Below are 23082 nucleotides of genomic sequence, written 5' to 3' on the forward strand. Positions count from 1 at the left end.
ATGAAATATAGTTTTCCTCCTTTAAACGTAAGTTCACTTCAGTTGATACCTTAGTGTGTTTTCTCAATTATAAAATACGGTTCTGCCCTAAAAAGGAGATATATTTCATACAAATTAGATTTAACTCTTAGACTATGTTGCATGTATTACAATTTTGATCTGGAAAGAGTTATAAATATTCCCTGTCCCATTTTACAGCTGAAAAAACTAAAACCCCCAAAAGTTAACTGACCAGCTAAGGTAACTGTGGCAGAGCAAGGACTCAGACCTTTACCTTCTGATTTCCCAATTCAAAACTTTTCACTAGATTACTATAACTTAATAATTTTTTAAAAAGAACAATGATAATTATCATTATTTACATATAAAGTATAATCAGGGACACTTCTGAAACAGCTTGGAAATATCAATATAAACTTCCTACTCAAGATATGATATCCCTTACTTATTTAGGTGTAAGAAAAGAAGGTATTTTTAATAGGTCACTTAATTGAAAATACAGAAGTTTAACATTTAGACAATATACTTCTCTATCAATTTAAAATCTGAACAATCCATTTCTTTTTCTAGTCTTCATTGTCCTCTACCACTTCCTAAAAGTATCATTTTATTTCTTCAAGATGCAACATTTAAAGTCTTCTGTTTAACAACAGAGAGTAATAATTGTAAAAACAAAACAAAAAAACCCCAACATGCTCTTGGATATTAATCTGAAGTGGTTAGAAAGGTTCAATAGTAATTCGTTAAAAGTAATGAACAAAACACATACAGAATTGTCAAAATGGACACTAACAACATTTATTAACATATTCATTCATTTATCTCAATAAAATACATGTTTTTATAAATTCTTTGGAACTGACATTTAAATCAATTATCAATGTGTATTTTATAATATTGGGTTGGCCAAAAAGTTCCCTCAGTTTTTAAGTAAAAGTTGACACATTTTTCATTTTCACCAAGAACTTTATTGAACAATGTATTCACTATTTTGTTCTACTACCTTCTGCCATTTTTCAGGCAACTTCATAATTCCATCTTCCCAAAACTTTTTATCTTTTTGAACTAAGAACTGTTCCAGGTGCCTATTACAGTCACAATACAATCTAACAAAATTGTTTCGAATGAAGTTAAAAGTGCTACTAGAGCCATCTTACAGAAAAAAATGAACAAACTTTTTAGCCATCCCAATAAATGCTACAATTGCAAAAAAAAAAAATAGAAATACATTTTGCCTTAGAAGGTTCTTCTCAGGGCTAGAAAGAAGCCCAACAAATGCCAAGAAAGTTGTGGGACTAAGGTGAAGCTTAAAACCCAATAACTAAAACTGATAAGCAACCCTCACTTCTTTCTTTCTGCACTTTGTGATAAAGAACCTATTTGGTGATGTGTTCATAAGTGATTAAAGCAGGAGAGGAAAAAAAAAAACAAAAAGCAATGAAAAGACCAAATAGTGAAAAAATAAAATAGTCCACTGTAAGTAGTGTGATCATATAATTTATCCTCCAATCTGGTACATGTCTGTGAATGACAAATACTAACTCAGACAAGATACATGGTTATCCTGACCATAACTGATCATGTATTGATTTACTTAATTAAGAAAAAAGCCAAAAACAAAAACATCATACACACATTTAAAAGATTATATTTCAATATAATATGCATGTTTCTATAGTTGTAGAGTTCTAGAGCTCAGTTCCTAAGCTAAAGGATAAAATCTTATTCCTCCAATGTCCGTAAATTATATCATTAAAACCATTAAAAAAAAATCAAGTTCAGTTTGCTATCGGCTAACTCCAAATGTTTAAGATACCTTATTTTAAACAATATAAAATGCATCGAAATATGACATTATTTTATGCAACTGACATTTGAAAATTTTAACAAAATTAGATTAAAAACTCCTATCTTAAAAGGAGAGTCTCATGAAACAGAAATTAGCTTACCAATACTCCATCATAAGATCCTGTTTCACTTGTCAGAAATGCAAACATGACACACAGATACGGGTTGTTTAACTGTAATCGTAAAGTGCTGCACATTTCTCTCCAAAGTGAGTTCTTCTCATCTGTATAACCCGATAAAGCCATTGCTACCACATTAAGATTCAGATCACCTGCATATTAAAAAGAGACAGCTAATCAAAGTAATCAAAAGCTTAATGTCTCCTAGTTCTTCAACCATAACAAATAAAGATCAGAGGGTGAATTTGCCCCCCAGAAAAATAAGACCATTAGAATAAGGGTTTTGACACAGACTAGAATATCTGGCAAGAACCACAAGCAAAAATTTCCATTTTTATAAAACTTCTACCCATATTGCAAATCCTGTGCAGGACAAGCACATCTTTTAATTCTCAAGTTTTCATCCCAGACAGATTCCTACACAGTATGTTAGCTTAGGACCTAAATGAAGAGTAGTGAAGCAATACTATCAGAATCATTGCCAACTTCATGAACAAGTTAATTTATGTGGAGATGTTTCAAAGTGTTGATAGTAAATATTATTGTATCTCAGGACTACAATTTTCAAAATCATTTGTTTTCCTATTCCTACATATATAATGCTCATGCTTATGTATATGTTTTATCAGCAAAGTACTGAAAGCCAATATTTCAGCATTCTTATTATAGTATTATACTTTTAATTTTTCTAGGACCAAATTAACTATTATTATAGTATTATACTTTTAATTTTTCCAGGAAAAATTAACTATCAGAATGATCACAGAACTGTATTTAGACATAATTGCAACAAAGCATTTGTTACCGATAGTCTTTTAAACATTTGTTCTTAGTTTATACGGCTGCTGATGAGCTGCTAGCCTGGCAGTCAGCCCTACGGCTGCCTAGCCATCTAACATTAAGTTTAGCTTCAAAAGAGAAAATTAAATTCAACTTTAGCTTTTACTCTTAAGTGTTTTCTACATTTATTATAGCAACTTTATTAGGTTTCTTGATCCTAATCATTTACTCTTTTTTTTCCAAATAAAACAGCATTTCCCACTTTATGTTCTTAATAGCCTGTTCCTCATTTCTATAAACATTTTCCCCAAGTTATTTTGTGCCTGCTTCCTGTGCTTACTCTGTTAAAGTCTTTTTTCTTTCTTCCCTTCTTTCTTCCTCTTTCTTTCTCTCTCTCTCCCCCCACCCCGCTCTTTTTCTTTCCTTCTTTCCTTTCCTTCTCTCTCTCCCCCCCCCTCTCTCTCCCTCCTTCCCTCCCTCCCTTCCTTTCATTTTTTTAACATCTTTATTGGACTATAATTGCTTTACAATGGTGTGTTAGTTTCTGCTTTATAACAAAGTGAATCAGCTATACATATACATATACATATATCCCCATTTCTCCTCCCTCTTGCATCTCCCTGCCACCCTCCCTATCCCACCCTCTAGATGGTCACAAAGCACCGAGCTGATCTCCCTGTGCTATGCGGCTGCTTCCCACTAGCTATCTATTTTACATTTGGTAGTATATATATGTCCATGCCACTCTCTCACTTCGTCCCCAGCTTACCCTTCCCCCTCCCCATGTCCTTAACTCCATTCTCTATGCCTGCATCTTTATTCCTGTCCTGCCCCTAGGTTCTTCAGAACCTTTTTTTTTGTTTTAGATTCCAAATATATGTGTTAGCATACGGTATTTGTTTTACTCTTTCTGACTTTAACACTAAGAAACAACAACAAAGGAATATCTTCTTTGAATCCTGCTTAGAACAATTTATCTCCAAATGGAAAGGAATATTTGATTCACAGAAATCTTTTCTCCAGTCCTCAACCAGGTTATTCAAATCACTGAAAAGATACTTTTCCCCTATTGTTAGTATGGGTGTTTAAATCTAACACCAAATTTTCCAGGTACACAAGACAAGGATTATCATGCTCTAAGGTCACAGTAAAATTAGAATTAGAAATGGCTTTAAATATCAATTCTTTTTTCCATCACCACATATCTTCTACTGCACTCTCAAATGGGGAAGACTTATACTAGAGCAAAACTAAAGGAAAAGAGGGCAATCTGGGCAAAACATTAGCTTTTTCAACTTTTAGACTGCAAGTAAATATATTACAGTTAATTTCAGGTGTTTTTCCTATGGTACCACAGAACTGTAGTAGCTTCAAAATGGACCAGCAAATAAAAATTAAGTATTCTGAATACTCATAAATAATTCGGCCGGGTGTATTAAAAACTGATAGGTATATATACATCTTGAAGTGAAATATTCCCAATAAGAAAAAAACTGAATTCCTGGATTAAGATTTATTTCTCTGAGTTTTCTCTTGCAAAATGTCAGGGTGAAAACTTTATCACATATCTTTGTTTCTTTTCAAAAAAATATTAAATGGAAACTATGTTCAAATCAGCAGACTCAAGTAGAAACACTTTTGCATATCAAAGTATGATTTTTATAAGAATCTATGTTAGTCTAACTAAAAGTGTCATTCAGTTTCCTAAAAGTCAACCAAAAACCATACAAAAAATAAAGCATAAACTAAAATACACTCAAATGTTTGCCATAAAAATGCCTGCAAACTAAAGTAGTCCTAATCTCCAAGAAAATACATTTTTTAAATGTATGTGAACTATCTTCAAGGAAAGAACACTGAAATGAACACACTTGAGTATTCCTTATAATATTAAGAAGACAATTAAGACATTTCCTTTTTCAATAAACAAAAGGGATGGACTAAACATTTACTTTAATAGACACAGTTCTGTGCTAATTTCTCTTTCAAAAAAATTTACCAAAAATATTGATTAGAGTTTTAACAATTATCAGCATCTTTTCTTTCAAGGATTCTATGAACGGCAAATATCTTATTATATAACCCAATACCTTTTTCTGAAGATGCCCCTTCATTCAGGATCTGGATTGCTCGTCGAATATCCAAGTTGAACAATGCCACAGCGGCAGCTCTCTCCCATTCCCCTTCTTGTACAAGGGAGTTCAAAAATGGCCCCACGTCGACATCCGTTCCTTTCTTTATCCACCCACAAAGCTGTAAAGCTAAGATTCTCTCTTCATTTAAATTCTGAATATCAGTTTGCTTATCCAACCCACTCCAATTATGTCTGCTGCTTTCTACCATTCCTAAAAAGAAAAACATCTTTATATTATTGTTTATTAGTTTTTGAAATGTGTTTGGAAAATAAGTCAGTTTTACATAGGACTATTTCAACATTAGATTTTAAATATTCAGCTTCTCAGCCACAATTTCATGATAGCATAAGTATAAAACATGCCACAAACAAAACACATTTTACATGTTGCTAAGTACAAACTTCCCCGAGTTACCAGAAAGAGCTGTGGGACTAACAGTCAATGCTTGATGGGTGGCTATGTGAGTCACTGCTTCAGAGCAGCCTCCCTGACCACCTAATCTAAAATAGGGTGCCACCTGTATTATCTAACTAACCATTGGTTCCTCTATGTCCTTTAGCACTAACATAAGCTCCCATATTTTATTTAATTTATTTTCAGTCTTATCTCTTCTCCTACTAGAACATAAGCTCTTACTAGAACATACGCTCCAAAAGGGCTGGCATCTTTTCTTTTTTTATTTGAAAGGTATCCCCAGTGTTTGAGATTCGATACTCACACTCTCTCCCTCCCCCTTCTGCCACTCTATGTATGAATATATACATCTATACGAAAAAAATGAGATCAAAAACATCAAAGTACTTTGAAATGTTAAGTACTAAGCTAAAATACAACAGGAATTATTTGAAGGTTCTCCCCCCTTACTAAACCAGGAGACTTTAGGGCCTCATTTTCTTTTCACAAGGAATTTAAATAATTCTTGTAACATTACTTAGATTGCAATCAAGGCAGCTGATCCTAACGGGAGGATAATTTCACGTAAGATGATACTTGGTGCCAAATTAAGGTAAAAGAAAGATGAAACTTAAGGACTCTATTAATTGCAACTCAAATTCTTAAAAGTTCTAGAAAGTTTTACCATCAAAATTGTCAATTATCTGTTCTTATTTTAACGAAAAGGATTTTCAGAATAAACTGAATTAGGAAGCAAGAATGTCCAACATTACAAATGTCTTTTATTAGTAGTAATTTACACTTGTAATTTACAGCATCCTACATTTATACAGTTACATATAATACAGTGATTATACATTTGTAGGGACTTCCCTGGTGGCGCAGTGGTTTAGAATCTGCCTGCCAATGCAGGGGACACGGGTTCACTCCATGGTCCGGAAAGATCCCACATGCCACAGAGCAACTAAGCCCGTGCGCCACAACTACTGAGCCTGCGCTCTAGACCCCACGAGCCACAGTTACTGAAGCCCGCATACCTAGAGCCCGTGCTCCGCAACAAGAGAAGCCATCACAATAAGAAACCCGAACACTGCAACAAAGAGTAGGCCCCACTCACTGCAACTAGAGAAAGCCCACGCACAGCAACGAAGACCCAAGGCAGACAAAAAAAAGAAAAAATAAAGAGAATACCTGCACATCAAAAAGAGGAACCGTGCTGCTCTATATGCAACCATGAGGGAAGTCAGTAAAGACAAAATCACTTATAGTTTATGAAAGTGAGATTTTAAGAACTCTGAGAAAACTTAGAATTAAATGATAAAGTTAATAAAACACGTTAAAAATTAAAGAAGACTTTTTATTCTGAATAACAAATTTAAACTGTTTAAATAGTATGTAGTCATTAAATTTCATGTAGAACAAGCTGCAGATGTACTATAAGGTATTTACTTTCTTATCTCCTGTATAAATTTTGGATTCAGTACTGATGATATTATTTAATTAACGGTAAAAATTTAAGCAGGTGAACAAAAAGCAATTTATTTGTTAAACAATTCCTCACAGCTTAATAATTTCTAGTCTCTTAGAGTTTTTATTTTCTAGAAATTGCGTCATGGAATAGAGATCAGTGTGTATGAATCCAAAGAGTTCAGTGCTAGGAGGTGGAAAAGTATCCTGCAAGTGCATGGATACTGTGTCACATTATTTTGGCTGCTCAGAGACCTTCCCACTGCTTAATAACTATGCTACAAGAAATTCAGGTTATCAAATAAGCAATGTGATATTACTGTGGGTTTTTAAGTACAGTCATATTATGATTTTTAGTATGCATAAATTTTTAAATATGATTAATTTAAATCTATTTATACACATTATGTAATACCAAAGTGACAAGACTGTATCCCCAAAATTTGAGACTACTCTATATATAAATAATAAAATCAATGTTTTATGATGGTTGTGAGGGAAACAAGTGAAACAAGTTCACTTAAACATTAAAAAACATTTAAAATATTTTTTTGTTTCAAATACTACATCAAGCAAACACTATGCTACCTGTAGTTATAAGTTTGTTGCATTTTTACATCTATATAATAACAAAGCAGTAATTTTATCCAGTGTTTATAAGAACATTTTTGTTCTTAAAAACCTAAATCCCAGCAATTCTGCCCGTTAAAAGTAATTCTTCTTAACAGACATGCTTTCTAGATCAGTTTACCATTTAAGTATGAAAAATATTTTCATCATGTTGGATGGAAAGCTGACCAACATTATATAATTTTCTGCCACCTTAAAAGAAGGAATTATACCTATTGACAACACTGTGACCCTGCTCCACAAGACGTACAAGGCATTCCCTCAGAGCATGCATTCTCTTCTTCCTGATCGATTTCAACACTTGGCCCTTCCAAAAAACTAGCCTTATCTCCACCGGCCTACACCTCCAAGATTCTACCCACTCCTATCACAGACACACTTCAAATTATTTCTTCTCCAAAAGAGCCACTTTCTAACCACAACCTCATAGCCTTCCAGCTCACAATCTCAACCTCACAATCTCTTGACCACTCATATCTTTACTTATTAGTCTTCTGTCATTTTCCTCCCTAACCAAGTTAGATCCCAAGGACCAACGAATGAACTATTCTCTTTCCAGTATTCTTAACTCTCCTGGCCCATTGTCTTTTATTCTTTCTTCTGCTAAAGCAACATTGCCCCACAGTCCTCCCATTTCTCAAGACAACTCTCTCTCCTCTTCTCTGTATCTCCTCTCCACAGCCTCCCTGCTCTTCTCAACAAGCAAACCTACTATGTTGAGAAAGTAGGAGCCATCAAGTGGAAAACCTGTCAGTGTCTGATCACTGAACATTAAACAACCTGCATACCTTTCCCCTCTCCCTACTGTGGAGTAGGTGTACATCCTCCTGTGTGTAAAGCCAATCTTTCACCTGTGCTTTGGATCCCTTCCTAGGAATTCTGCTTTTCAGCCTCTTTACTCTGCATCTTCCAACCTCTTTCTAAGGTTTCCTCTCATCAGCATTTAAACACACTTTAATCAATTCCATGTTAAAAACAAAAACAACACAAAAGCCCTCCCATGACTCCAGATTCACCTGCTGCTATCACTGTATATCTTTTTATCCTCCTTCATACAGTCAAATTTCTTGAAAGAATTAATTAAAATGGATGACCTCTTTCTTCACCCTACATTTCCTGCCCATTGGACATCTCTATCTAGCTATATTCAACTTATCCCAAAATAAACTCTTTTCTTATTTTCAAATGCATTCTACCTATGTTATTCCTATCTAATTAACTGCTATTAGTATTATCCCAGTTGTCTTAGCATGCTTTCATTTTTCCTTCCCCTCCATCCCCTGAATCCGATTAATTAAATTCTGTCCCACTCTCTATCCACATTTCTCTAGCTCTTCTGCCACTTACCTTCGTAAGAACACCATCATATCTTGCCTGATAACTGTGGCTTCTGAGGTCCCTGCTATCAATCTTGATCCCCTCCAATCCATTCCACACACAGAGTGACAGCTCTAAAACACAAATTTCCCTAAACCCTCACCATGATTTCTAAGTCCTGGTTACCCCACTGCCTCAATTCTCTCTTCGCGTCCTCTCTCACACTCTGTTCCTGCAATACTGAATGTGCTATGCTCCCTTTCCTCTGGGATCACTGCATATGCTGCTCCCTGTCTGAACCCTGTCTTTGCCTTTACCTCTTGCAGGAAACCAACACTAATTCCTAAAACCAGATTATGAATTCTTCTATACTTAATTGTCTGTTCTTCCTCATATTATAACTATTTACTTGTCCATATTCTGAAGTATACTTGACCCTTGAACAACATGGGTTTGAACTGCATGGGTCCACTTATACACAGTTTTCAATAAAGACAGTACCTGTGTTTTTATTTTATAGATCTCTAAATGTGGGGAAAAGTTAGTGTTCGATTAAAGATCACAATACGTGGAAACAAAAGAACGAGGGTTTGAGTCCTGATTCTACCAAACTGTTTCAGCTTCCTGTCCTTGAATGAGTCATTTATCAATTTCTTTGTTTTTCAGGCAGAAATACAAGTACACAGATTTTTGAGTGGGGTAAAAGGGATCAGTAACCCTAACTACCCCCTCTCCTTGTTTAAGGGTCAACTGTAGAATGTAAACTCCCCAAGAGCAGAAATGACATCTATCTTGTATAGTCTCCATGAGTGAAGAGACTTAGCTATCTTGTTTACAGTTATGTCTCCAGTTCCTAGGAGAATTCTTGGCATATAGTGAGCATGTAATGAATACCTGCCGAATGAATGAATAAATTTACCTCATATTACAGTTGTAAGAATTAAAGTAACATGGAGAAAGCAACTAGTATGATGTCTAATTTATAGTAAGCACTCACTGTATATTACCTGTCACCAAAGTTAAAATTTAGCTCTAATAAACTTGTGCATTAGGTAATGGTGGGCAAGATGGCTCAATGTGTTGACTTACTATGTGTTGAATTATTAGAGATACAATTAGAAAAGAAGTATGGCCAGAGAAAAGACTGGAACTTAGGACTGCCAACTTTGACAGTCATTTCCCTACTTTTTACTTTTTGGGTTGCAGAAACAAAATATCTAAACCAAACCAAACAAAAAGCCAAAAGTCTATCAATGAGATAATCTTTCCAACAGTAGTCTTTTTTAGTTTGGGTAAAGACTACTCTTGACTCAAGACAAGATACTCAGTTTGTCTCTACTGCACCAGAAACATATAAAGATATTCCATTTTCCCCCCTTGCTTTTCCTCAGAGGTAGTGTATTGGCTTTTCCCTGAAATATATCAAAGTACAGCTAGATCAGTCCCTCCCATCAGGAAGCTTGCACAAGCCTCTTAGATAGCCTCATCCACAGAGGGCAGACAGAAGAAGCAAGAAGAACTACAATCCTTCAGCCTGTGGAATGAAAACCATATTCACAGAAAGACAGACAAAATAAAAAGGCAGAGGACTATGTACCAGATAAAGGAAAAAGATAAAACCCCAGAAAAACAACTAAATAAAGTGGAGACAGGCAACCTTCCAGAAAAATAATTCAGAATAATGATAGTGAAGATGACCCAGGATCTTGGAAAAAGAATGGAGACAAACATCGAGAAGATGCAAGAAATGTTTAAAAGAACAAACAAAGATGAACAATACAATAACTGAAATGAAAAATACACTAGAAGGAAACAATAGCAGAATAACTAAAGCAAAAGAACAGACAACTGAACTGGAAGACAGAATGGTGGAAATTACTGCCATGGAACAGAATAAAGAAAAAAGAAAGAAAACAAATGAAGACAGCCCAAGAGACCTCTGGGACAACATTGAATGCACCAACATTTGCATTATAGGGGTCCCAGAAGGAGACAAGAGAGAGAAAGGACCCAAGAAAATATTTGAAGAGACTGTAGTCAAAAACTTCCCGAACATGGGAAAGGAAATAGGCACCCAAGTCCAGGAAGTGCAGAGAGTTACAGGCAGGATAAACCCAAGGAGAAACACTCCAAGACCCATAGTAATCAAACAACAAAAATTAAAGACAAAGAAAAATTATTAAAAACAACAAGGGAAAACTAACAAATAACATACAAGGGGACTCCAATAAAGTTAACAGCTGATTTCTCAGCAGAAACTCTATGAGCCAGAAGGGAGTGGCACAATATATTTAAAGTGATGAAAAGGAAGAACCTACAACCAAGATTACTCTACCCAGCAAGGATCTCATTCAGATTCGACAGAGAAATCAAAGCTTTACAGATAAGCAAAAGCTAAGAGAATTCAGCACCACCAAACCAGCTCTACAGTAGATGCTAAAGGAACTTCTCTAAGAGGGAAACACAAGAGAAGAAAAGGACCTACAAAAACAAACCCAAAACAATTAAGAAAATGGTCATAGGAACACACATATAGAAAATTACCTTAAATATGAAAGGATTAAATGCTCCAACTAGGGCTTCCCTGGTGGCGCAGTGGTTGAGAGTCTGCCTGCCAATGCAGGGGACACGGGTTCGCGCTCCGGTCCGGGAAGATCCCACATGCTGTGGAGCGGCTGGGCCTGTGAGCCATGGCTGCTGAGCCTGCGCGTCCAGAGCCTATGCTCCGCAACAGGAGAGCCCACAACAGTGAGAGGCCCGTGTACTGCCAAAAAAAAAAAAAAAAAGCTCCAACCAAAAGACACAGGCTTGCTGAATGGATACAAAAACAAGTCCTGTCTATATGCTACCGACAAGAGACCCACTTCAGACCTAGGGACACATACAGACTGAAAGTGAGGGGATGGAAAAAGATATTCCATGCAAATGGAAATCAAAAGAAAGCTGGAGTAGCAATACTCATATAAGATAAAATAGATTTTAAAATACAGAATGTTACAAGAGGCAAGTAGGGACACTACATAATGATCAAGGGATCAATCCAAGAAGATATAACAATTATAAATATATATGCACCCAACATAGGAGCATCTCAATACAAAAGGCAATTGTTAACAGCTATAAAAGAAGAAATCGACAGTAACACAATAATAGTGGGGGACTTTAACACTTCACTTACACCAACTGATAGATCATCCAGACACAAAATTAATAAGGAAACACAAGCTTTAAATGACACAATAGAGCAGAGAGATTTAACTGATATCTATAGGACATTCCATCTGAAAACAGCCGATTACACTTTCTTCTCAAGTGCACACAGAACATTCTCCAGGACAGATCACATCTTGGGTAACAAAGCAAGCCTCAGTAAATTTAAGAAAACTGAAATCATATCAAGCATCTTTTCTGACTACAACGCTATGAGATTATAAATAAATTAAAGGGAAAAAACATAAAAAACACAAACACACTGAGGCTAAACAACAGATTACTAAATAACCAAGGGATCACTGAAGAAACCATAGAGGAAATCAGAAAATACCTAGAGACAAATGACAATGAAAACACGATGAACCAAAACCTATGGGATGCAGCAAAAGCAGTTCTAAGAGGGAAGTTTATAGCTATACAATCCTACCTCAAGAAACAAGAAAAATCTCAAATAAACAATCCAACCTTACACTTAAAAGAACTAGAGAAAGAACAAACAAAACCCAAAGTTAGTAGAAGGAAAGAAATCATAACGATCAGAGCAGAAATAAATGAAACAGAAACAAAGAAAACAAGAGCAAAGATCAATAAAACTAAAAGCTGGTTCTTTGAGAAGATAAACAAAATTGATAAACCTTTAGCCAGACTCATCAAGAAAAAGAGGGAGAGGACTCAAATCAATAAAATTAGAAATGAAAAAGGAGAAGTTACAACGGACACCACAGAAATACAAAGCATCCTAAGAGACTACTACAAGCAACACTATGCCAATAAAATGGACAACCTGGAAGAAATGGACAAATTCTTAGAAAGTTATAACCTTCCAAGACTTATCCAGGAAGAAGTAGAAAATATGAACAGACCAATCACAAGCACTGAAATTGAAACTGTGATTAAAAATCTTCCAACAAACAGAAGTCCAGGACCAGATGGCTTCACAGGTGAATTCTATCAAACATTTAAAGAAGAGCTAATATCCATCCTTCTCAAACTCTTCCAAAAAATTGCAGAGGAAGGAACACTCCCAAACTCATTCTACGAGGCCACCATCACCCTGATACCAAAACCAGACAAAGATATCACAAAAACAGAAAATTACAGACCAATATCACTGACGAATATAGATGCAAAAATCCTCAAGAAAATACTAGCAAACAGAATCCAACAACACATTAAAAGGATCATACACCATGATCAAGTGGGATTTATCCCAGGGATGCAAGAATTCTTCAATATATGCAAATCAATCAGTGTGATACACCATATTAACAAATTGAAGAATAAAAACCATATGATCATCTCAATAGATGCAAAAAAACCTTTTGACAAAATTCAACACTCATTTATGATAAAAACCCTCCAGAAAGTGGGCATAGAGGGAACTTACCTCAACATAATTAAGGCCATATATGACAAACCCACAGCAAACATCATTCTCAAAGGTGAAAAACTGAAAGCATTTCCTCTAAGATCAGGAACAAGACAATGATGTCCACTCTCGCCACTATTATTCAACAGTTTTGGAAGTCCTAGCCACGGCAATCAGAGAAGAGAAAGAAATAAAAGAAATACAAATTGGAAAAGAAGTAAAACTGTTACTGTTTCCAGATGACATGATACTATACACAGATAATCCTAAAGATGCCACCAGAAGACTACTAGAGCTAATCAATGAATTTGGTAAAGGTGCAGGATACAAAATTAATTCACAGAAATCACTTGCATTCCTATACACTAACAACAAAAACTCAGAAAGAGAAATTAAGGAAACAAACCCATTCACCATTGCAACAAAAAGAATAAAATACCTAGGAATAAACCTACCTAAGGAGGTAAAAGACCTGTAGTCAGAAAACTATAAGACACTGATGAAAGAAATCAAAGATGACACAAACAAATGGAGACATATGCCATGTTCTTGGATGGGAAGAATCGATATTGTGAAAATGACTATACTACCCAAAGCAATCTACAGATTCAATGCAATCCCTATCAAATTACCAATGGCATTTTTTACAAACCTAGAACAAGAAATCTTAAAATTTGTATGGAGACACAAAAGATGCCTGAATAGCCAAAGCAACCTTGAAGAAAAAAAAAAATAGCTGAGGAATCAGACTTCCTGACTTCAGACTCTACTACAAAGTTACAGTAATCAAGACAATATGGTACTAGCACAAAAACAGAAACATAGATCCATGGAACAGGATAGAAATTCCAGACATAAACCCACGCATCTATGGTCAACTAATCTATGACAAAGGAAGAAAGGAGAAAAGACAGTCTCTTCAATAAGTGGTGCTGGGAAAACTGGACAGCCATATGTAAAAGAATGAAATTAGAATACTCCCTAACACCATATACAAAAATAAACTCAAAATGGATTAAAGATCTAAATGTAAGACGAGACACTATAAAACTCTTACAGGAAAGCATAGGAAGAACACTCTTTGACATAAATCACATCAAGATTTTTGACCCACCTCCTAGAGTAATGGAAATAAAAACAAAAATAAACAAATGGGACCTAATGAAACTTAAAAGCTTTTGCACAGCAAAGGAAACCATAAACAAGATGAAAAGGCAACCCTCAGAGTGGGAGAAAATATCTGCAAACAAATCAGTGGACAAAGGATTAAACTCCAAAATATATAAACAGCTCATGCAGCTCACCCCAATCAAAAGCTGGGAAGAAGACCTAAATGGGCAGGAGACATTTCTCCAAAGATGACATAGAGATGGCCAAGAGGCACATGAAAAGCTGCTCAACATCACTAATTATTAGAGAAATGCAAATCAAAACTACAATGAGGTATCACCTCACACCAGTTAGAATGGGCACCATCAGAAAATCTACAAACAACAAATGTTGGAGAGGGTGTGAGGAAAAGGGAATCCTCTTGCACTGTTGGTGGGAATGTAAATTGATATAGCCACTATGGAGAACAGTATGGAGGTTCCTCAAAAAACTAAAAATAGAATTACCATATGACCCAGCAATCCCACTACTGGGCATATACCCAGAGAAAACCATAATTCAAAAAGACACATGCACCTCAGTGTTTATTGCAACACTATTTACAATAGCCAGGTCATGGAAGCAACCTAAATGCCCACTGACAGACAAATGGATAAAGAAGATGTGGTACATACATACAATGGAATATTACTCAGCCATAAAAAGGAAGGAAATTGGGTCATTTGTAGAGATGTGGATGGACATAGAGACTGTGATACAAGTGAAGTAAGTCAGAAAGAGAAAAACAAATATCGCATGTTAACGCATATATGGGGAATCTAGAAAAATGGTACAGGTGAACTGGTTTGCAAGGCAGAAACAGACACACAGATGTAGAGAACAAACGTATAGACACCAAGGGGGGCATGTGGCAGGTGGGGGGGGGATTAAAAAAAAAAAAGGTACAGCAGAAAAAATAAACCGCAGAATATTGAGAATGCAATGTGGTCGGACCTACTATATAGCTGTAAATACTATTTATGGGGGTAATACATAACTGTCCTTTTACTTTTATTAATAAAAATGGAAGTCTCTAATTAAACTCTTTCATTTTATTATTTATAATAAAAACTTACTTTTTTGGGTCAAGAGCTAATGAGAGAACACCAAAATGAAATAGATGATATAAGTAGTCTACTGAATCTTCAATGTGAACCACAGTAATTTAGAAGTCCTTTAAAAAAATCAAAATAATATAACCATTTAATTGAAATGTTTAATGTACTCTTATTAAAAAACAGCATTTTATTTTGTATTTTTTTGTAGAGTATTTATGAAAGTCCTATTAAAAAAAAGTTAGATATATTACTTCTACTGCCACTCTTTGACTAAATAATGTAAACTGCTTTTCTAGCAGCTTGAGTTGGGCCCAAATTTGACTGCTATCAAAAACTAGATACCAAATCCTAGGTTGGGAAGATAACTATAATATAACCCACAATTCAATCCCAATAAAGACAATAAGAACAACTGTTTAAAGAAGTCAGTGAAAAAACAGTAAGTTTGGCTCTTCTGTCATCTTTATTTTACTCTTAAATAGTTTATTAATTTCAATCTTACATTAATTCACGCATCATTCAATCATCAAAGACTACTTCACATACAGATGGCCAAAAAACACATGAAAAGTTGCTCAACATCACTAATTATTAGAGAAATGCAAATCAAAACTACAGTGAGGTATCACCTCACACCAGTCAGAATGACTATAATCAAAAATCTACAAACCATAAATGATGGAGAGGGTGTGGAGAAAAGGGAACCCTTCCACACTGTTGGTGAGAATGTAAATTGAAACAGCCACTATGGAGAACAGTATGCATGTTCTTTAAAAAACTAAAAATAGGGCTTCCCTGGTGGCACAGTGGTTGAAGAGTCCGCCTGCTGATGCAGGGGACACGAGTTCGTGCCCTGGTCCGGGAGGGTCCCACATGTCACGGAGCGGCTGTGCCCGTGAGCCATGGCCACTGGGCCTGCGCATCTGGAACCTGTGCTCCCCAACGGGAGAGGCCACATCAGTGAGAGGCCCGCGTACCGCAAAAAAAACCAAACTAAAAATAGAGCTACCATATGACCCACCAACCCCACTCCTGGCCATATATCCAGAGAAAACCATAATTTGAAAGGATGCATGCACCGCAATGTTCACTGCAGCACTATTTACAATACCCAGGACATGGAAGCAACCTAAATGTCAATCAACAGACGAATGGATAAAGAAGATGTGGTGTGTGTGTGTGTATATATATATATATATATATATATATATATATATATATATATATATGCATGCAATGGAATATTACTCAGCCATAAAAAGGAACAAAATAATGCCATTTGCAGCGACATGGATGGACCCAGAGATTGTCATACAGAGTGAAGTCAGAAAGAGAAAGACAAATATCATATAATACTGCTTATACGTGGAATCCAGAAAAATGAACTTATTCGCAAAGGAGAAATAGAGTCACAGATGTAGAAAACAAGCTTATAGTTACCAATGGGGGAAGCAGGGTTGGGGAGTGGATGAATTGGGAGTTGGGATTGACATATATACACTACTATATATAAAACAGATAACTAATGAGAACCTACTGTATACCACAGTGAACTCTAATCAATGCTCTGTGGTGACCTAAATGGGAAGGAAATCTAAAAAAGAGTGGATATATGTGTATGTATAACTGATTCACTTTGCTGTACAGCAGAAAGTAACACAATATTGTAAAGCACCTATATTCCAATAAAAATTAATTTAAAAAAAAAGAAAGGAAAAAAGGAAACTGAAACTACAGCAATTAAAAAATAAAGACTATTTCAGGTAAGACACCTCAGGTAAGGCCATACCTCATGTCATAGTTATACAGTACTTACCACTGGGTAGCTAAGTGAGAGGGTTTAGGCAGCAAAATAAAAAGGGGTCTCCTTCAGTTGGAAAAATTTTAATTTAGTTTTTATAAAAGCAAATACTGTGATAAAATCTGAACGAACAACCAGGATCCTATAAATCCTCTAATGTAATACCTTTCAAAGTGGGTCTTCAAAACCACTAATAGTGAATAAATTAATGAATAAATTTAGAAAGTCAATCACTTCAAAGAACCAAGACTCCTTCCAAAAAGAATTTTAAATATAAGAACAATTATGCATTTAACGCAACAATTCACTAAAAATATCTAGTCAAAAACAACACAACAAAAAAAGAATATTTATGTATACTATCCTGAGATAACTAAATTTGGGGGGAAAATAAGAGTACAAAAATTATAAACATATTGCAGAAAATAAAACAGGATTTTCTTACCCAAAGATGATTTTACAATTGATTTAATTCCTGAATAAACCAATGATCCTTTGTTGCCTGGAGATTTCTGATCCATATCTTCTGTATACTGCTTCATAAGTATTTAAATGCATAGGAAATACTAGTAATGATGCATAATAAAATATTTCAAAGCTAAATTTATTTTGATTTGGAACCAATTCATAATAGGCATCAGTGCAAGAAGGTGGTTGGTTCTACTCTATTGTAGAGATATATTTTTCTCCCTCCTACACAATCTGCAAAGCAGTATTTCAACAGTTTTAAACAATTTTACTTTGGAATTTTAGTATTAAGTCTTGCATTTGCACATAAAACATTCAGCACGGTATTTACAGACTGACCTTTTAGCAAATTTCAAGAACATTTCTACCAAAGTCATCTTACAAAACTCACAATGCAAAGGATATAGTGCAGAGTATACCAGAGTGACTTGAGCTGTGGATCTTCATTTCCCGCTAAAATATGGTTTCTCCACACCTGTTCTGTATCAAGTCCGTACCTTGATAAAGCCCGAAGGCGCATCTTCGTTGCTATATCTTTTTCTAAAGAATTATCATTTTCTTCTTCCGCACATTCATATAAATGACGACCACAAGCCCACATTAAAGATGTAATTGGGCTCCAGGCAAGAGAGATTCTTTCAAAAACAGTGAAGTCAGACATTGTTCGATTGGGAGTTACAACTATCATTCGATTTTGACTTGTTGGATGCCAAGCAAAGGAGGCAATGTAATTGTCACAAGGTTGCACACTTCTTTCAATTATTGTGGGTTCAGTTTCATCTCCAATGGGAGTGGGTGTGTGCTGCATATCATATAATCTAATAATATTACTATCCCTTGTTAAAGTGGCAAGCAGACCAGTCCTAGTTGGACACCATGCTACTTTTGTTAAGGGCTTTGGTTGCTCAGTCAAAGTCAAAACTGGCTTCTCAAATTTCCTAAGATCCCATATTGCAACCTGACCTTCATAAAAGGAAGCAACACGATCATGGAAGTATGGGTCTACTGTCACGCCCTGAACAGCTTTTGTATTCACAAACATCTTTTGGCTTGTATTCCGAAGATCAAAAATGGCTAGGTTACGATGCATACCAGCAAGGAGAAGTTTCTGGTCTCGTGGAAGCCAACAAAGAGAGAGACAAGCATCATTCTGTCCTAATTCATAAAGTGGTTTTGTTACTAATAATGTTGTTTCAGTTTCACCTGCCGAAAGTCTTACTTTCTCCATGGGAACTATATCAGGCGTGTATTTGCTGCAGATGTCCCAAATCAGCACTGAAAAGTCAGCTCTATGTTTATCTAGACCAGCAGCAAGCCAGTTACTATCCAATGGATTCCATGCAAGAGTATTGCATTGTCGTGCATGTTTTGGAACAAACTCTTTTCCTATCAAATCTTTGAACTTTGAGTTATGATCTTGACCAAGACTTGTAAGTACAACTCTACCATTTGCTTGTCCAACTGCTAGGAGACATTCAGGATCATAATTGAGATACCAGGCAACACATTTCATATAGGGTGTTTCTGAATTTATTGAGAGTAACGTAGCTGCAGAGTCTTCAGATAAACGTAGAGATCCAGCTTTGAATTCTGAATTCACAGTAGATTCCACGTGATAAAGGCTAAGTTCTGAGTCACATACAACAAATCTATCAACCTGGTGTGGTGCCCACAATATATCAGGTTTGGTACCACTCATGCTTACTGATGATCTCAAAGAGCGCAGTTAGGTCCATTCAATGAAAATCTGCTTAAAAATAAAAAGTTTTAAAATGTTAACAATATACAATTCTAAGCTGAATCAACTATTCAGAAAGTCAGGAAATTTTCTACACAGATACTCTGTTTTTCAATATATTTATATTTCTTCTTACTGCTATGAATTCAAGACAATATTTATTAATAAAAGGGGAAAAGAAGAACTTCCTCCAATAAGATGAGCTGGTAGGAATCTGAGAACTCCATTCTGGCTTTATTTCCCATGATCAATTATCTTAATTGCACTATTACTAGTACCTTCAATTTAACCTCAGGGTTGAAATAACTTCAGTGTGGTGAGCAAATTAATAAGTATCATCCATCTGAAGGGGACAAAACTTTAAAGGGTTATGAATCACATACCTAAGCAACAAGTTTAAAGCAGCACTATCCAACAGAACCTTCTGCAATGATAGAAATGTTCTGTGTCTGTACTGTCCAATATGGTAGCTACTAGCCACATGCGGCTACTGAGCACGAGAAATATGGCAGTGCAAATTTTAAATTTTGATTTTAATTAATTTTAATATAAATGGCCACATGAGGCCACCAAAATGACCAATGCAGATTTAAAGTACAAAGCCACTAGTTTCTTCCTCAAATTTCAACGATAAGAAGCAGGAATGTATTGAGCGGAGTCGAGTTCAACTCCTAGCTCTGACACATGCTAGCTGTATACCTCAAAAAGGCCTTTGTGTTTGGGGGTCCTTTTATTTTCTCATCTGTACAACGTAAGAACTGGTTTAGACTAACGTTTCCCAAATTTCAGTTATTCATGTACCACCTGTGCCATTATTTAATATTTTTATTTAAACTGACTCATTTTTAAAATCTGAAAATCAATTTTAATTTCATCATAAGGTCCATGAGTCATGGGTACAATATGCTAAATATATTTTTTTCTAACATACTTAAATAAATATATAACTATTAAAAATGCTTGATTGTGTTACCTAAAATCATCCTGTTTATGACCAGTAGGACACACTGCACTTTGGGAAACTGAATTAAGTGAGCATTAGAGGCTCTTTCAGTTTTCAATTCTATAAACTTCGAATAGGTATTTGAAACAGGAATTTTGAAAAGATTAATATGCTAGTAGTAGTTTAAGCACATAAGCACTAAAAATAGTTATGCTAAAAATGGTAGTTTAATAATAAAAGCTACTTACAAAAATGTAAATTTCTGTTTTTAAGCAAGTCTGGCTAGAGGTAACAGTCTGGATTAAAAATGAACAAAGAGGGCTTCCTTGGTGGCGCAGTGGTTAAGAATCCGCCTGCCAATTCGGGGGACACGGGTTCGAGCCCTGGTCCGGGAAGATCCCACATGCCGCGGAGCAACTAAGCCCGTGTGCCACAACTACTGGGCCTGAGCTCTAGAGCCCGCGAGCCACAACTACTGAGCCCACGTGCCACAACTACTGAAGCCTGCGTGCCTAGAGCCCGTGCTCCACAACAAGAGAAGCCACCGCAATGAGAAGCCCGTGCACCACAATGGAGAGTAGCCCCTGCTCGCTGCAACTAGAGAAAGCCCGCCCCCAGCAACGGAGACCCAACACAGCCAAAAATAAATAAATAAAATAAATTTATAAAAAAAAAAAAAAGAACAAAGATACTCATAATCCTCATGGCAACTGGTATCTGTACATCCATGCTGTCAGTTCTTAAAGAGTGAAGTTATGGTTCATTCATCTCTCTATACCCTGTACCAGATGCAGAGCCTGGCACAGACTGCTAATAAAGATATTCTAAATAAATTCAGCTCAGACATATGTTTTGATCTTGTAAAAGTTTCAGTCAGGAATTATTAGTCTAGAATTTCAATAGACTCATAAAATTTAAATGACTGGGAAAAGCCTCTAAGAATTCTCACACCGCCTTATTTCCTTCCTTAATAGTTCTGAAGCCCAAGATCAATCATTTCAATTATATTCTTACTAGCACCCTCAATTTCTTCATTTCCTTGCCACTTTTGCCTTCCCCGACAAGCTCAACTGTCTTCTTTCTTCCACTCAGGCTGCAGAGTCTCACAGTTCTGCAGACTGACTCCATAAAAAATTAAGGTAGACAACATGTCTGGCCTGTGGTGCTGGTTCAGCAGTTCTTTTATTCATCTTCCCACTCTGGCCTTTATGAAATCAAAGTGATCTTTTTAAAATACAAACTTATCCAGGTTATCGAACTCCTGCTTAAAACCCTCTCATGGTTTCCAACTGCTGTTAGCATAGAGTTCTCATTCTTCGACAAAACCTACAAAACCCTAAATGATCCAGCCTCAATGCACCCTGTTCTCCTCCCTGCTAACTGTGTTCTAGCTATACTGTCCTTTTCATTGCCTAGAATGTAATCCTCCACCCATCACACCTTTGCAAATGCCATTCCCTCTGGTTGGAGCTTTCTTCCCTCCCTTCTCGGCCATGTTAAAACCTGCTCAACCTTGACTTCAACCACACTCTATCCCCTCCCCAATCTAAATCAGGTTACTTAGATATATACTCTCAATGGAGAATATTCCTTCCCTTTAAATCACCCTCTTGGGCTTCCCTGGTGGCGCAGTGGATAAGAATCCGCCTGCCAATGTAGGGGACACGGGTTTGATCCCTGGTCCGGGAAGATCCCACATACTACGGAGCAACTAAGCCTGTGCGCCACAACTACTGAGCCTATGCTCTAGAGCCTGCGAGCCACAACTACTGAAGCCCGCGTGCCTAGAGCCCGTGCTCCGCAACTAGAGAAGCCACCGCAATGAGAAGCCCACGCACCGCAACGAAGAGTAGCCCCTGCTCACCGCAACTAGAGGAAGCCCGTGTGCGGCAACAAAGACCCAACACAGCCAAAAATAAAATAAATAAAATTTTAAAAATAAACAACAAAAAAATAAATCACCCTCGCCATCTCTCCTACTAGATTATAAACTTCCTAAGAGCAGGTGAAGTATCCTTTTTGCTCTCCATTTGAACCTCTAGTACCCAGCACAGTGCTGGGCACTTAGTAGATACTTAGTAATTACTTGTTAAATGAATGCATTTGTTAAATGCTCCCTCTGACACCTCTCACACTGCTTTCTCCAAATTTCACTAATCTCCCCATGCTTACGCCCCCTGCCCTTTCCAGTAGGGGTTGGCTCAAGCCAACAGCAAAGTGCCCACTGTCATAACTGGTGCCAATAATGGATAAGGGCCCACAGTGAGCAACCCTGAGAGGATCACTCTCATACACTGACTTTCGTTTATTCTATAAGCATTTGGGGGCATCTTCTATGTTCTAGACACTGTTCTAAATGCTGGGCACACAGAGGTAAACAGGGACAAATAAGGTCCCCGGTTGCTATGGAATGAACTGTGACCCCCCAAAATTCGTATGTTGAAGTGTTAATCATGACTCCACGTGACTGTCTTGGAGATAGAGTCTTTAAGGAGGTAATTAAGGTTAAGGTTAAATGAGGTCATAAGGGTGAAGTCCTGATCTGACAGAACTGGTGCCCTTAAAATACAGAGATACCAGAGCCCTCTCCCCATGTGAGTACACAGTGAGAAGGAGGCTGTCTGCAAGCTAGGAAGATAGCTACCACCAGAACC

General features: G+C 36.4%; 1 protein-coding gene across 5 annotated transcripts in view; it reads right to left on the bottom strand.

The window, feature by feature from the left end:
* Positions 1-23082, bottom strand: part of MIOS (meiosis regulator for oocyte development) — a 40936-nt gene that overhangs the window by 14973 nt on the left and 2881 nt on the right. For 3 of the 5 annotated variants that reach the window (XM_067746317.1, XM_067746313.1, XM_067746314.1), the window contains 4 exons: positions 18153-19494; positions 17725-17823; positions 4838-5092; positions 1950-2119 (listed from right to left, as the gene is read on the bottom strand). In XM_067746317.1, the coding sequence (XP_067602418.1) occupies positions 1950-2119; positions 4838-5092; positions 17725-17823; positions 18153-19446 (1818 nt within the window). In that variant the 5' untranslated portion in view covers positions 19447-19494. Of the gene's footprint in view, positions 1-1949; positions 2120-4837; positions 5093-17724; positions 17824-18152; positions 19498-23082 lie in introns of all 5 variants that reach the window. The other 2 variants (XM_067746315.1, XM_067746316.1) reach the window with 1 other exon arrangement.

The sequence above is a fragment of the Pseudorca crassidens genome, chromosome 8 (genome assembly GCF_039906515.1).
Source record: "Pseudorca crassidens isolate mPseCra1 chromosome 8, mPseCra1.hap1, whole genome shotgun sequence".
Classification (NCBI taxonomy): Eukaryota; Metazoa; Chordata; class Mammalia; order Artiodactyla; family Delphinidae; genus Pseudorca; species Pseudorca crassidens.